The sequence below is a fragment of the Mirounga angustirostris genome, unplaced genomic scaffold, assembly GCF_029215605.1.
Source record: "Mirounga angustirostris isolate CCGP_5_RB_7025 unplaced genomic scaffold, mMirAng1.0.hap1 SCAF_5, whole genome shotgun sequence".
NCBI classification, from domain to species: Eukaryota; Metazoa; Chordata; class Mammalia; order Carnivora; family Phocidae; genus Mirounga; species Mirounga angustirostris.
Genome location: NW_026991713.1, coordinates 141873082 through 141887319, shown reverse-complemented (window position 1 = coordinate 141887319; position 14238 = coordinate 141873082). Strand labels below are relative to the sequence as shown.

At 62.9% G+C, this 14238-nt stretch overlaps 2 protein-coding genes across 6 annotated transcripts; both read right to left on the bottom strand.

The window, feature by feature from the left end:
* Positions 1–36: 36 nt before the first annotated feature.
* On the bottom strand, positions 37–3597 carry PAQR4 (progestin and adipoQ receptor family member 4). 3 transcript variants are annotated; one of them, XM_045874779.3, is made up of 3 exons: positions 3090–3594; positions 1508–1729; positions 37–1350 (listed from the first exon to the last, which is right to left on the bottom strand). In XM_045874779.3, exons 1-3 carry the CDS (start codon positions 3253–3255, stop codon positions 917–919), a joined length of 822 nt encoding a protein of 273 aa, XP_045730735.1. In that variant the 5' UTR covers positions 3256–3594; the 3' UTR covers positions 37–916. The 3 variants fall into 3 exon arrangements, with proteins under 3 accessions (XP_045730735.1, XP_064448473.1, XP_045730738.1); XM_064592403.1 differs by having other exon boundaries at positions 1508–1803; positions 3090–3156; XM_045874782.3 differs by lacking the exon at positions 1508–1729 and having other exon boundaries at positions 3090–3597.
* Positions 3598–4961: 1364 nt separating this feature from the next.
* Positions 4962–9062, bottom strand: KREMEN2 (kringle containing transmembrane protein 2). 3 transcript variants are annotated; one of them, XM_045871641.2, is made up of 9 exons: positions 8669–9062; positions 8262–8436; positions 7387–7478; positions 7163–7287; positions 6805–6958; positions 6176–6508; positions 5951–6073; positions 5789–5867; positions 4962–5553 (listed from the first exon to the last, which is right to left on the bottom strand). In XM_045871641.2, the coding sequence occupies exons 1-9, from the start codon at positions 8808–8810 to the stop codon at positions 5343–5345; spliced, it is 1434 nt and encodes a 477-aa protein (XP_045727597.2). In that variant the 5' UTR covers positions 8811–9062; the 3' UTR covers positions 4962–5342. The 3 variants fall into 3 exon arrangements, with proteins under 3 accessions (XP_045727597.2, XP_045727601.2, XP_045727611.2); XM_045871645.2 differs by having other exon boundaries at positions 6805–6841; XM_045871655.2 differs by lacking the exon at positions 5789–5867 and having other exon boundaries at positions 6805–6841.
* Between the last annotated feature and the right edge of the window lie 5176 nt (positions 9063–14238).

Genomic DNA, 14238 nt, shown 5'->3' with positions numbered 1-14238 from the left:
CTAATAAAAGGTATTTGAATCTTGGGAGCACCCAAGCTTGCTTGTGTGGCAACACCGCGCTTCCTGCCCCTTTTATTGATGTTGCCCCAGGTCTGAGGCCCCAGGGTGGGCAGAGGCTGAGCCCTGATGCAGGGCCCCAGGCCAGCTGACTGGAGGTAGGAGCCATGCTCCGTGTGGAGCAGAGATTTCCTGAGCAGGCGCGTCCCCACTGTGTAGGTCGAGCCATCAGAGCATGGCACTCAAAGTGGGGAGGGGCCCTCAGCCCAGTGGGGCCCTGAGTCCAGGGCCACTCGGCTCTTTATGTCTCTGTGCTAGCTGCCTGGAGAAAGTACCTGCAGCCGCCCTCCTACCCCGTGGTCCTGGGATAAGAGACTAGTCCTGTTGCCCCAACCCCTCACTCCACAGTCTCCGGACAGAAGGGAGAAGGGGTGGGTGAGCCTCAGGCTGCAGGGAGGGCTGGTATGCAGAGCAGAAAGACAGAGGTCAGGAATACGGGCTGGAGGCTGGGCAAGGCCCCCATGAGGTACCTTACGTGTTGGGCAGGGTGGGCTCATGGCTCTGGGCTGGTAGGATTCCAACTGTCAGAGCCAGACATGACCCCGGAGTTGCTCTGGCCATACCCTCATAGGTCACAGAGGATAAACAGGCCTAGGAAGGAAAGGTTTCCTTCTAGCTTACACGGACAGTACCCTGAAAGAAGGTGGCAGGGAGGGGAAGCCAGAGCTCCGAGGTGTGAGTAGAAGAGATGAGTCCACAGGGACGAATGGACGAACAGATGAGGTCTCCTAGCTGGGGAGTCCTGTTTGCTGGAAGCATCCAGGCATTCGGCCCCTCGAAGACCAGCAGGAGGAGTGAAGCACGGTATTGTTGGTCCTAGAAGACTGTCGAGAGGCCGGCATGGCAGGCAGGAGGTGGCTCAGTCTGGGGGGCAGGCGTGGTGGGCGGCCCAGAGCAGGTCTGGCACAACACCGGCGTGCAGCTGGAGGATGGAGCCCACGCTGAGCAGGTGCATGATCTGGTGGGAGTTGCCCCAGTAGTCGAAGCGGCCAGGTCCCCAGCGCTCCGGCAGGCGGGCCACGTTCACCAGTCCCCCAAGCAGTGCCAGCGCATCCATGCGCAGGTAGCAGGGCAGGGAGCCTGGAGCCCCGGAGCCCAGCCCCACTCCCCGGGCCCCAAACACCAGGAGGCGGGCAGCAGCCTGCCAACCGAAGGCACGGAGCCGGGCACTGGTGGAAGGAGCTGTGAGGGCCCGCCAGCCAGCCACACCTGACAGCACGGTGTAGCCCACCAGGGCAGCCGGACGCAGCCAGGGCCTACAGGCCAGGGTGCAGTGGATGATGGGCAGGGCCCCTACACAGAGGAGAGAGGCAGGAAAAGGCACATCAGTCTGGGGAACTGCCTGCCCTTTATATCCGGGGCTCATGTGAGTGACTCCTGCCGCCTCCTTCCTGGTTGCCCCCTCCCAGCTCCCATCCTTCAAACCCACCCACCCCATCCCTTGGCTCACCGAGGGTGTTGACAAGGCAGACCCCACACATATCCAGGGCAAGGAGTCGGGTATACACAGCGCTGCCCCCTTGGTGGCACATGAAGAGGTGATAGAGCACAGAGCCTGCGGGGGGTGCCAGGCAGGCCACACAGTGCGTACCCCCCAGCCAGCCATCCTTGCCCAGCTGACCCCACGGCATGGTCATCGGCAGCAGCACCAGGAAGCCTAGCAAGGCTAGCCCTGGGGGAGGAGATAATTACCCATCACAGGGCTTGAGCACAGAGGACAAGTCATTTCCTCAGGGAGTCCACAGTCTAGAGATAATACAAGGGGGATGAGGCAAGACAGGTCTTGACAATGCTGTGAGCACACTAGCGACCGGGCTGACAGAGGCAGGCCCTGTGCCTTCAGTAACTTCCGGGACAGCAGAGCTCACAAAAGAGTTTCTGGAAGTAGAGACCGTCATCCACACTTTCAGTTGAAGAAACCGAGTGAGTGGCCCAGGTGACCCCAGCAGGTAAGCCATGGAAGCAGTCTTAACTCCCACGCTGCTCTCATCCCTGCAGCCACATTACCTCCCCAGAAAGCAGGAGGCCCCAGTCCCCCAAACTTGGTGTGTCAGCAGAAGCCAGAAGGAGGCATGACCTCATGCTGAATTCTGAATAGGATATGTAGGCGACGATACCAGATCCCCTGGTCACTTAGCTCACTTCTCTCAACCCCTGTGTCCTCTTTAGGTGACCAGACACAGGAGCTTTGGGTCTTTTTGTCTTCTAGAAAGGGGCCAAGTCAGGCAGGGGAGAGGGGCTGACGGAGCCTGTTCCATCACCCCAGCAGCTTTTCCTGTGCTACATTCCTGTCGGCCCCAACCAGGGCGACTCCTACCCCTTCCCCAGGGCACTCTAGCATTGCCCTCACAGGGGTCAAAGGCGGGCACAGCAGACTGAAGCTGCTGGCTGCAAACTGGGCAAGGGGTGGCTAGGCCATAGTCCCCCAGTGAGGCAGGTACCAAGGTTGGGCCCTGCCTGCCCAGTCCCCTCTCCTGGCCCCGGGCAGCCCAAGGACGGGCAGGGCTGTGTCAGCAGAGCAGGGCCGCGGAGGAGGGGCCGGGCGCCTGCGGGGGTGGGGGGGGGGGGGGAGGAAGGAGTCGCCACCAGGCGGAGCCTCGCGGCCGGGCTGCTCCGGACGGGGGTGGCAGGGCAGCCAGCCGCACGGGGAGGGGCTGGGGCCTGGCTTCTTTTTCTGGGCCCCTCCTAGCCAAAGTCAACACCCATCTATCTATTGGACGAGTGCTGGCGGGGGAGGGTGCCCCAGACACAGGGATTTGAAGGGGGGCGGACACCAGACTCCTCCCCGGGGCTCAGAGGGATTAAGCGGACTTGGTCCCCTACTCTGCTTCCCTCGCCTGCCCCGGGGACCCCGCCCGGGGAGCGGAAGGACAGTTCCGTCCGGGACAATGGCAGCTTTGTCACCACGGCTCCTGGCCGTGCCAGGGCCCAGGCAGCCGAGGACCTGAGCACTGGGACGCTCGGCGGCCTTCCGGCCCCCGACTAGGCTCGGGCAGGGCTGCCGCGGGTGTGGGATGCGGGGCGCGGCTCACCGTGCGTGTAGATGTTGCCCAGCTCGTTGTGCAGGTAGAAGAGACTGCGCAGACAGCCCGAGCCGCTGCTGGCCGGCCGGTAGCCCGTCAGCACGAACTTGTTGAACTGCAGGTGCGGTGGCGAGCTGGCCCAGTCCAGCAGACGCGGCCCGGCCAGGAACGCCATGGCCCGGCCCGGCGCGGGCGGTCCGCGCTTCCCTCGGCCCCCGGCCGCCTCCTCAGTGCTGCCACAGCGCGCGGAGACTCATCCCGGTGCCCACCCACCGCCCAGTGCCCCGTCCGCGCACGCGCCGACCGGGGGTCCCGGCCCGCGCCCCCTCCCGCGCTGCGCACGCGCGGGCCCCGCGCCCCCAACGCCGGGGCGGAGGCTGGGGACGCGCGGAGCGCCCGAGCGCAGTGCGGCCGGCCCTGCCGGGGCAGGCGCGCCGCAGGGACAGCTCGTGGCGGCGGCGCCGGCGGCGGCCGGTCGTCTCTTCTCAGCCGGTAGGACGGGTGCGGCCGGACGCTGGTGGGGACGCCAGACTCCGCCCCAGCGGCTCGCCCCCGCCATCCCGCCAGCGTTTCGCGCGCGGTGCTCGTGACGTCAGCCCTGCGAGGGCCAATGGGCGCGGCTGGCTGGGGAGGCCCCGCCCCCGCCCGCCCAGACCTTCGCTTAATTAGCATAATGTATGCGGTCCTAGCCTCATTTGCATGGGGTAGCTGTGGACGAGGGATCCAACGTTCTGGGTCCCGGTGGCTCTGCTGGAGAGGCCCCGGCGCCTTGAGTCTGCCGTGCGCGCCCGGGCTTTCCGCGCGACCCCCCAGGTCGAGGCACCCTTGGGTACTCACCCTCCCCGCCACGCAGCCCCACCCCTCACCCGGGCTCTGTCCAAGGTGCTGCCGGCCCCGGACCTTCCGACCAGTAAAATCTAGACCTGGCGCGTCCCCACTCCAGGGGTGATCTCTCCACCTTCCCGACTCAGCCGGAGCGCAGCAAGCCACGCTGAGATGCCCAGGCCTCTACAGGTGTGTCTGACGCGCCCAGCACCCTCGGGCCATGCCCTGCCCTTCAGGCCAGGCTCCTTATAACCTGGGCTCGGTCAAACTCGCTCCCTGTTATCGCCCACTGGGGGTGAAGAGGAAAATTACCCAGAGCAGGCCCAGGCCAGCAGGCCCCAGAGGATGGAAAGTTGCTAGCTCAGGTGGTAGAGCAAGAGATAACCAGAAGTTCCGCTGGGAGCAAGAGATAACCAGCCGTTTCTGCTTCTGAACAGGCTTCCCGCCACAAGCTCCCTAACCGCTGTTCCTGCCTAAAGCAGGCCCCCCCGCTCCCCCAGGTAAACCCATATAGCAGCAGCCAGCATAGCCCTTGGAACCTGACCCGCTGCACCCCCCTATAAAAACCCTGTAACCCCGCTGCCCGGGGCCCAGAATTTCGAGCGCGAGCTCGTCTGGGTCCGCTGGCGTAAAATAAACCCGAGTTCTCCTACTTCTTCGAGTGTCACTTGGTTTCTCGAGGGTCTGATTATTTTCCACAACAAGGGCACCTTCAGTTCCACCCAGAAAAGACAGGAAACAGAGGGGAAGAGAGAAGGTAGGAGGCCAAGGGAGAAACGTCGGTCCCTTCCCGGGTTCATCCTAAACCGGGTCCAGGAATGCGTGCCTTCTTCGGCTTAAACCCGCCCACAACCGGCTTCCTCCTCCTCCCCTTCTACAGGACCCCGCCCACCCATCCTTTCGCCTCCTCAGTTCCTCAGTCTTCAGCATTCCAGGAGGCTCCAAATCACCCCTTGTGGGGACCGACCTTAATTTGCATGGATACACCCAACCTTGGCTCCGATACCCTCATTAACATAATCCCTCTCATTACGCAGCAACTTGCAGAGCCCTGTACCAAAATAGGTCCTTTATTCAAAGTCTACCGTTGGTCTTTTGACTACTTTTCTCGACCTCTCACATTTCCCTTAGGGCAGCAGTCCAGGACCACCCCAAGAGGCTCTCAAAGCAACCTGAAATCAGAGACCCCCGTTTCAAGGTTCATGAGGAAGGGAAGCTGGGATTCCTCTTGCCCTTGGGTCTCAACCATCTGGACCCCGAGGGTCAGACCAAGTTCTCAATAACAGCATCAGATGCTTCCTGTCCAATGCCTGGCCTCCACGGATGACCAGGGACAGAGATGCCCTTACAGGGGCGGAAGGTCAACGCAGAGTGCGGCATGAAGTCTCAGGTGTCCATTCCGCTGGGGAGGGTCCAGTGGACCCTGGGGGTCCCGAGTCAGAGAGCAGAGATGAGCGAGCGCAGGGAACTCTGGCTGGAGGCGCTCAGGGGCCGGTAACTCGCGGCTAGACCCTCAGCTTGAGGGTCCCCGGGAGGGCAGGGCAGGGCCACCCCTCGAGGCCGGCGGTACCACACAGCCCAGTTTCTCCCAGGGCCCCGGGAAGGCCCCAACGCCGGGGGGCCTTTCCCCGGAGCCAGCAGACAGCTCCTAGAGAGGGAGCAGACGTCAGCCGAAGCCCCAACCAACCTACCTCCAGCATCTTGCTTCGCCTGCGATCCCACGCGCGAATCCCTGTGTGGACGCAAGGCCTCGGCCCTCAAGAACCCAGGATTTCCTCCCAGCCCCGGTCCCCTTGGAGGCCCCAGCTTCCCAGCGGGGTCCCCCCCCCCCCGCCCCGGGGCACCGAGGCGTCCGCCCTCAGGCCCCGTCCCAGGGGGCGCACCGTCGGCGCAGCAGACGCAGCAGCGACAGCAGCAGCAGCAGCAGCACCGAGATGGCCGTCACCGTCGAGAAGACCCCGGCTGCGGGCGCACGGTGCTGTGAGGCCGGGGTCTGGAAGGGGCGGCTCCCCAAACGCCCTCCCGCCTCGCACGCCCCGCCTCACCCCCCATCGCGGCCTCCGGAGCCCCAGGCCGGGGGCTGCAGCTCACGTTGGCCCAGTCGGGGGGCGCTGCGGGGGTCTGGGCCGAGCCCTTGGGCGCCGGGTCGTCAGCGGCGTCCTGCAGCCCTGCGGAGAGAAGTGTGAGGCGGGGCGGCGGGGCGGCGGGCGGCGGGCGACCAGGCGGGCGACCAGGCGGGCGACCAGGCGGGCGACCAGGCGGGCTCTCACCGCGGTAGGTGAGCGCGAAGCCCTGCGCGTGGCCGCGCGCGTCGCTGCGGAAGGTGAGCAGCAGCGCGGCGGCGCGCAAGCGCAGCGGCCCGGGCGGCGGCGGGCGGGCGCCGTCGAAGGCACGGAGCAGGCTGCCCGAGGCGGCGTCGCGCAGCTCCAGCCGGTCGCGCGGGTCGGCCAGCTCGAAGAGGCGGAAGGTGAGCTCCAGCGCGGCGCCCGGCGGGCTCAGCGCCCAGCTGCAGTTCCGGTCCGGCCCGTACTCGTCCGGGAAGTCCGGGGAGTAGACGACGCCCTGAGGAGCGGTCCAGTTGCCCTGGCAGGAGCCCACGGACACTGTGGGCGGGGCCGGCCGTCAGAACCGCGGGGCCAGGCTCCTCTCCCTCCCGGGGGAGGGGGGGCGACCCCAGACCTGCCTCCCTGCCGCCTGAGCCGGGTCCCACTCCTTCCGAGGACTGTGACTCCTCTCAAGCCCCGCCCTCAGCCCCAGGCCGCGCCCCTGACCCCCGAGATCGGCCCGGTCGCCTCTTCTGCGCGTCCCAGATCCCGCCCCCCCATGAGGGCATCGCGCTCCCGGGTCTCACCCAGACTCCGCCGCTCCCCCAGGCCCCTATTCCCCGCTCACTCCTCACCTTCGTAGATGCCCAGACGGCCGTCGCCGCCGCACAGCTGGCCCGGGTGGCCGAAGCAAATCTGGTCACAATCGGTAGCTGGGGCCGGGCGTCCCCGGTCCAGGTCGCTTTCAGAGCCACAGAAGCAGGCGTAGCCAGCCTCCACGCCCGCCAGCTGGGAGCACAGACTGGGTGACCCCAGAGGCAGTGGTTGGGGCAGGGGCGGGGTAGTGGGAGCCTAGGGTCTGGGTCGCAAGTGGGAATCGGGCTGGAGGTTCCAAAATCAGTGTCAGGGTTTGACGTCAGAGTTGGGAGTTGATCTGGGTCCTGAGGTCAAGTTGAGGGGTCACCGTTCTGGGCCAGAGGTGGGAGGCAGTACCTGGTAGCCCTTCATGCGGCAGAAGCGAAGGCACACCTGGACCGTGAGCTTCGTTGAGGTGCCACTGGGGCCGCTGAGGGCGGGGGGTGCCCCGGAATCCACGAAGCAGCCCAGGTATCCAGGCACTGAGGGGGCAGCAGAGTCAGGCTCTGTCAGTGCCCCCAAAAGGGAACTCCACCCAGGCAGCCCAGCGTTCCCAGGCCTGTCCAGCCAGGCCCACTCACTGTGGCACGTGGGGATGTCGCAGTAGCGCCAGTAGATGCCCTCCTCCGTCTCGGCTACGTAGCACCACGGCTGCACGTCGCCGTCGGGGTTCCTGCCGGTGGGGACAAGTGGTCCGGTTCCCGCCACCCCAAAGGCTGCAAATCCCAGGCCCCACCCCACAGCCTATTCGCAAAATGGCCACCGTGTGTGTTAGAACTTTGTGTGTTCCTCTCCGTTGTCGCACAAATTCTGGTTTGTCCCACGTGCTTCTGGATGTCGACTTCCGAGGGGTTGGTGGGAAGTCCTTCAAGGGGCCCTGAGGGCGTATTTTGGGCTTCAGCTGTTGCTAGGACGTGCCCTTCTACGTGAGGACTTTGAGGCCACCAGTAGTGTTGTCCCCAACCCTGCCTTGGGCCTCAGCCACTTCCCTTGGGCTGCGACCCCGCTTTAGAGCAAAAGTGGTGAGTCCTGGGCTTGGTGGTGTTCTCCAGCTCAGCTCCAGACAGCAGCTGTGGCTCTGAGCCCCCAATCCCTCCATAACGAGCTGGGGCTCTCAAGTCAGTTGTATGGCAAGGGCCCGGCCCCTCACTCCAGGGCTCGCCCCCCGACTGGGTCCCGCCCGCGCGGGCTCCTGGAATGCCCAGGCCTGACCCGAGACTGCAGACTCTGGGCGCCTAAGGCGGGTCCCACGCGCGACAATGTTCCGAGCGCCCAGCCCCGCCCCCAGGACGGGCTAGGCCTCGTCCCTCGCCGAGGCTCCGCTCCCAGCCCCTCCGGGTGGACTTTGTATCCGCCCAGCCAAGACCTCCCTTGCGCCCACAGCGAGGCCCTGCCCCAGGACCCCGCAGACCCCGCGGCGCCCCGCCCCGCCCCCAGCGCAGGCCCCGCCCCTCACCGGCAGAAGTTGTGCGGGCCCAGCCCCCAGCGGCCCTGGGGGTCGCTGGCGCTGCTGTAGCTGTGCTGCTGCGTCTGGTCCCAGAACAGGCACGGGCGGCCGGCCTCGCGCGGCCCCGTGCGGTTCTGGCGGCCGCGGTAGTCGGCGCCATTCACCTGGAAGCACTCGGACAGGCCTGCACGGCGACCGCGGGGACTGGGGAGGTCCGCACCTTCCCCCGCATCTTCAGCCCCCCCCAACTGCCACCCGGCTCCCCAGTCAGCGCCCCCGACGCCTACGGGGCCCTGAGGCTGCTCAGCTGCTCCCGCCACCTGCTCTGCCCCCTCCTCAGCCTCGGGACCCGGTTCTAGGCGCGGAGGCCGAGGAGAGAGTGGTGACCACGGCTCAGTCGTCGGGCCAAGACTCACCTGGGCTGTGCAGGCTCCCGGCGGAGGCGCCGCGTGGCGGCAGCAGCGGGAGGAAGAGGAAGAGAAGGAGGAGGCCCCGCGGGGTCCGTGTCTCCATCGCCCCCAACCAAAGAGGGGCTGCCCTGGCCCACGCACGCTCCATGCCGCCCCCGGGGTCGCTCCGGGCTCTTCCAGGCGACCTGGGGGGCGTTGTCCTCTGACCGTCTGTTCTCGTCCCACTCTGGGCGGCGCTCTCCGTCTGGGCCGGTGTATATGCCTCCCAGGGTTTCCGCCCCTGAAGGCGTCTCTTTGCCCGTGTGTCCCCACTGGGGGTATCCCCGGGGTTCTCTGGCCAGGGGCGTTCTCCGTCACTGCCCCTCAGTGCTCGGGTCTTGCCTCGGCTTCCACGCCCGCCCCCTCCCGCTGCGCCTTGCTCTCTGTGTCTCCCTCGCTCAGGTCTCTAACGCACTGGCTCCTGCCCCCCTCGCGTCCCTCTGTGGGTCCCTCCCCCTTGAGTCCCTCCCTCCCCACCCCATCCCCCGAGGCCGGGAAGCCCCGCCCGAGACTGGAGCGGAGGCAGCAGGTCCAGACGCCTCCCACGCCAACCGCCCCCCCCCCCCCACTGCCCCGGGACCCTCGGTGTCCCGGCACGCTTCTCTCCTCCCCTTCCCCTCTCAAGGTCCGTGCAGGTTCTAGCGGTGTGTGGAGGAGGACAGGCCAGGCTGGTGGACAGACGGACCCCAATGGGGGTGATACACGACCCTCTCCCGAGGCCACACGCCCCTGGGACACCCTCCCTTGAATCAAGTGCACGCACGCACTCCCAGTCTGTCACCCATTCATTGTCGGAAGCTCAAACGCACACCCTCTTTCACATCCTCAGGCCCCTCTCCCCAAGTACCGAATGCCTCTGGTTTGACGGAGGAAGTGCCACTCCCTGCCCCCGCGCCCGCGAGACAGGCGGGAATGGTGGACGTTCAATCCCGGACAGGCAGGGGCAGCTGGTGTCTGGGGAGGAAGGCAGCTGCGCCCCTGTTCCCAGCCTGTCCTCTCCTCTCTTCCCCCTTCTTTCCGTAGGACCCCCAGCCCAGGCTCGCTGGAGCCCTCGCAGCGCCGTGGAATTCCCCCAGCGGAGCCCCCCCACACCCAACCTGGCGGGGGAGGGGGAGGGGAGCAGGCCCAGGCAGGCGTGGGGGGAAATTCCCCGCCCCCTCCCCCGGGCCCAACTCCTCCGAATCCTCTGATCTCCCAGCGCCGCCCGCCGGCTGCCCCCAGGGCTTGGGGGGAGGCCAGCGCAGGTGCGTGGGAGGGCGGGGGCGGCGCCGGGGAGGAGATGGGTGGTGGCCCGGGCCCCGGAGCGGCCCCGCCCCGCCCAGATCCGTTGCCCCTCAATCCAGCCTCCCCACCTCTCCGCAGGCCTTCACCAAGCTGTCCAGCCCCGACGGACTGTGCCCGCCCATCAGCTAGGGGCGTGCAGGAAGGATTCTAGAAAGGCCAAGATGTGGGTAGCGACGATGGGACCGGATACCTAGCAGTTAGTGCCTCTCGTGATGAGGCTCCTGGATCCTAGGGGCGGGCAGCCCCGGGGGTGAACATTCGAAGGAGGTGGGCTTGCTGAAACTCGAATTGGACACCAGGGTCGCCTCCTGGGGAAGCCCTGTCAGCTGCCAGGCTGGCCGGGACTCGCCTCCCAACTTCCTGGCCCTGCTGAGCACTGGACCGGGAGTCTCACATGCACATGCTAGCCCAGCAGACAACCTGTGTCTAAGGCCCCCCTAACCAGGGAATGACCGGGGGCCACCCTTTGACCTGGCCCCCTTCTCTCATGAAGGGGGGTAGAGAGAGAGGCAGTTGCTGCTGGGGCTTGTAGGTGTCCTCCCAAGTCTCTGGCCCACAGGCAGCATCTGGGGACCGCAGGCCTGGGCCATGGCCTCTGTGATGGAGGTGTGTGGGGAGTGTCACCTCCAGGGTCACAGATTGCCCAGGAAAGGGCTAGGTGGGGGACAGGGACAGGGGTCAGTAGGGAGAGTAGAGTAGGGACAGGCACCTGTCCTGGCAGGGATGGACCACGCTGTCCATCCAGTCTACTGTACTTCAGCCTCCCGTTCCCCAAGGGCTCAGTCTCCTGCAGAGGAGCTATTGGATGACAGGGACGGGGTGCTCAGTTCTAGGACTGGGGCACTGAGATGAGGGGCAGGGTCTCATTGCAAGCTCCAGTCCCAGATGGCTCACAGAGCCTCAAACTAAAGAAGACCTTGGCTCTGGGGCGCCTGGGTGGCTCAGTTGGTTAAGCGACTGCCTTCGGCTCAGGTCATGATCCTGGAGTCCCTGGATCGAGTCCCGCATCGGGCTCCCTGCTCGGCAGGGAGTCTGCTTCTCCCTCTGACCCTCCCCCCTCTCGGGGGCTCTCTCTCATTCTCTCTCTCTCAAATAAATAAATAAAAATCTTAAAAAAAAAAAAAAGAAGAAGACGACCTTGGCTCTCACCCTGTCACTTACAGAGAGTTCAGGAAGGCTGAAGGGCCCCACAGTCTCAGTGAGTACTTCCCCTTGGTCCCTGCAGAATAACGGGACTGCTGTGGTGGGAGGGCTAGGACCCTCCTACCTGCTCCTGCCCTCTACCTGTGTTTACTGATCCTGGTTCCTCCAGCTCCGCAAAAACAGCTGAACTTCATTTCCCTGCCTCCCTTGCATTTGACTATGGGAATGAGTTCAGGCCAATGGGGTGTGGGGCAGGAGTGATGCCTCTCCTTACTCAAAGTGGGGGCCCAGACCAGCAGCATCAGCATCACTGAGGAGCTTGTTAGAAATGCAGATTCTCAGCCTCCACCCTAGACCTCCTTCATCCAAACCTGTATTTAACACAATCTCCAGGTTTGCAGCACGCACATGTAAGTCTCTGCCAGGGCTCTCTCTCCTCCCTTCACCAACTAGATGTGGGAGATACCCAGGGCCTGGGGAGGGTGGAAGGAGCTGGATTCCTGAGTGACCTGGTGGAAGGTGCTCACCAACCCGAAGTGTGGGGATGCATGAGAAAAAAACATGTGTTGCGTAACTGTTGAGATTGAAGGTTTGCTTGTTACACCAACCGGCACAACTTAGCTTCACCGGCGCACCTCCTGCTCCATCTAGTTGTTGTCTTCCCTTTGCTTTCCTAGCAGAGTCCCACAGATTGGGGGCTGGAATTCCAAGACCAAGCCGTCAGCAGGGAGGGTTCCTTCTGAGAGCTGTCAGCATGGATTTGTTCGATGCCTCTCCACTAGTTTCTAGAGGTTGGTCATCACGGGTGTTCCTTGGCTTGTAGAAGCATCACCTCGATGTCTGGCTCCATCTTCACATGGTGTTCACCCTGTGTGCATGGGTCTGTGTCCAAATTTCCCTTTTTTATAAGGACACCAATCATATTGACTTAGGCGTCCACCCTAGGTCAGTATGACCTCATCTTAACTAATTGCATCTGCAATGACTCATTTCCAAATAGGATCACACTCTGGTACTGGGGGGTAGGACTCCCACACATGAACAGGGAGTGCACAAGTCAACTCATGACATCTCATCTCTTGTCCCTTTTCTGTCCTTGCTGCCACCTCCCTAGTCTGGGCCACTACCATCTCTTCCTTGGGCAAATCACACTCCAAACTGAGGTCCAGCTCCCCACTCTCACCCTCTACAACCTCTCTGGCAGCCAGAGTCTTTGGGGGGAAGGCATTTATTACAAACACCTTCTGGGTCTTGGCATCCGCTCATTTTTCTTTTTTCAGTGGTAAACAACACCTAACATTAAGTTTATCATCTTAGCCATTTTTAAGTGAATATTTCATTAGTGTTAAGTATATTCGCATCATTGTGCAATGCTGAAGGTCTAGCCCATCAAACACGAATTCCCCTCCCCTCTCCCAGCCCCCCAGAACCACCTTTCTACTTACCCTGTGATTTTTTTTTTTTTAACTACTTTAGGTATTTCATGTAAGTAGAATCACACAATATTTGTCCTTTTGTGACTGACTTGTTTCACTTCACATAATGTCCCCTGGGGTCATCCATGTCACGGCATATGACAGATTTCCCTCTTTTTAAAGGCTGCGTGATAGTCCATGGTATGGCTAGCCCACATTTTCTTCATCCATTCATCAGTCGATGGACATTTGGGTCACTTCCACCATCAAGAGTCCAACAGATGTGGGACAGGGGCCTGAGCAGCACCCTGACTGGGCCCCCACCCATCCCCTCTTCACTTAATGACATCTTTAACAAATATTTTTGAGTACTTGCTAGGTGCTAGGCAAATGCTCCTCCTTTCTCTCAAGCATTGGGGGTGAGAGGCCAGAGCCCAAGGCCTCATTTCCAAAGCTCAGGGGCCCTTCTAGTGCCCTCCGAGCCCTTGGGGGGACAGTGGGGTGGGCAGTCAAAAGGGTCTGAGCTCTGTAGGGCTGTGGTGAGGATACGGCCCAAGGCCAGGGGCTGCCCTGTCCTTGGCTGGTCTCCAGAGGACGCCCCGCCCCAGTACCTCTGGCTTTCGGTCCTTGAACCAGGCAGTCGTACTTGATGTGGAAACCAGAGAGAGAACACCTGGGCCAGGTGTTTCATGATGGGAGTGCGCTGTAGAAAAGCCCCTGGCTATGTGGCTATCATAGGGATGGACTGCAGAAAGGGGACACCAGAGGCTGCTGTGGTCGTGCAGGCAAGTGGCTGGGGCTCGGGATGGGGATGTTTATTAATGTAAGGACCAACTAAAGTGTTCTCTTTACTATAGGAGTGCCTTAGCGGGCGCTGTGGTGTGAATGTGTCCCTCTGAAATTCGTATGCTGAAACCCTAATCAACTGTGATGATCTTAGGAAGTGGAGCTTTGGGGAGGTGTTTAGGTCAGAGTGGAGCTTCATGATGGATTAGTGCCCTTAGGAGCAGAGGTCAGGGAGTTAGCTAGTCAGCCCCCTGCCCCATAAGAGGACCCAGCAAGAAGGCAGCCGTTATACCTCAGGAAGGAGGCTCTCGTCAGAACTCGCTCGTGCCTGCACTCTGATCTCAGGCTTCCAGCCTCCAGGACTCTGAGGAAACAAGTGGGTTGTTTAATTGCGCCCCACCCCCCATCTATGGTATTTGTTATGACAGCCTAAGTGGACTAAGACCCCTGAATTCCCCAAAACCTCCCAGCACCAGAGAAAGGAACCACAGAGCGAGTGAGGCTAATGGGTCTGGGGTTTCCTTTCGGGGTGATGAATATTCTGGAATTAGATCGCGGGGATGGACGCACCACTCATATACTAAGTGCCACTGCGTCACACTTTGAGTGGATGAACCGTATGGTGTGTGGGTGACAGGCAGGGCAGCACCAGTGGGCAGTCACAGTTAATGGGGACAGGCAGGACAGCGTCAAGCACAGCTCTGGGTTTCTCCTTGTGTGGCGGAACCCTCGCGAGGCGGACAACAGGTAGATGCCCCCTGTTGTTGCCTGTGCCTCATGCCCACAGGTTAGTCAGGGCCAAGGCCATGAGGCTCATGCTGCAGACTGACAAACCGGGAACCCTCCAAGCAGCCGGGCAGAGAGGGGCTGAGGTCCAGTCCCCAGAACACCAACCACGCAGCTTCTAGG

Coding starts and splice junctions, on each gene's coding strand:
- PAQR4 (XM_045874779.3), bottom strand. CDS start 3,255: ATGGCGTTCCTGGCCGGGCCGCGTCTGCTGGACTGGGCCAGCTCGCCA. Junction 1,730..3,089: donor GGGCAACATCTACACGCACG/GTGAGCCGCGCC, acceptor CTCCTCCCCCAG/GGCTAGCCTTGCTAGGCTTC. Junction 1,351..1,507: donor CTGCCTTGTCAACACCCTCG/GTGAGCCAAGGG, acceptor TCCTCTGTGTAG/GGGCCCTGCCCATCATCCAC.
- KREMEN2 (XM_045871641.2), bottom strand. CDS start 8,810: ATGGAGCGTGCGTGGGCCAGGGCAGCCCCTCTTTGGTTGGGGGCGATG. Junction 7,479..8,261: donor GGCCCGCACAACTTCTGCCG/GTGAGGGGCGGG, acceptor CCCCACCGGCAG/GAACCCCGACGGCGACGTGC. Junction 5,868..5,950: donor TCCGGAGGCCGCGATGGGGG/GTGAGGCGGGGC, acceptor GTGCGCCCGCAG/CCGGGGTCTTCTCGACGGTG.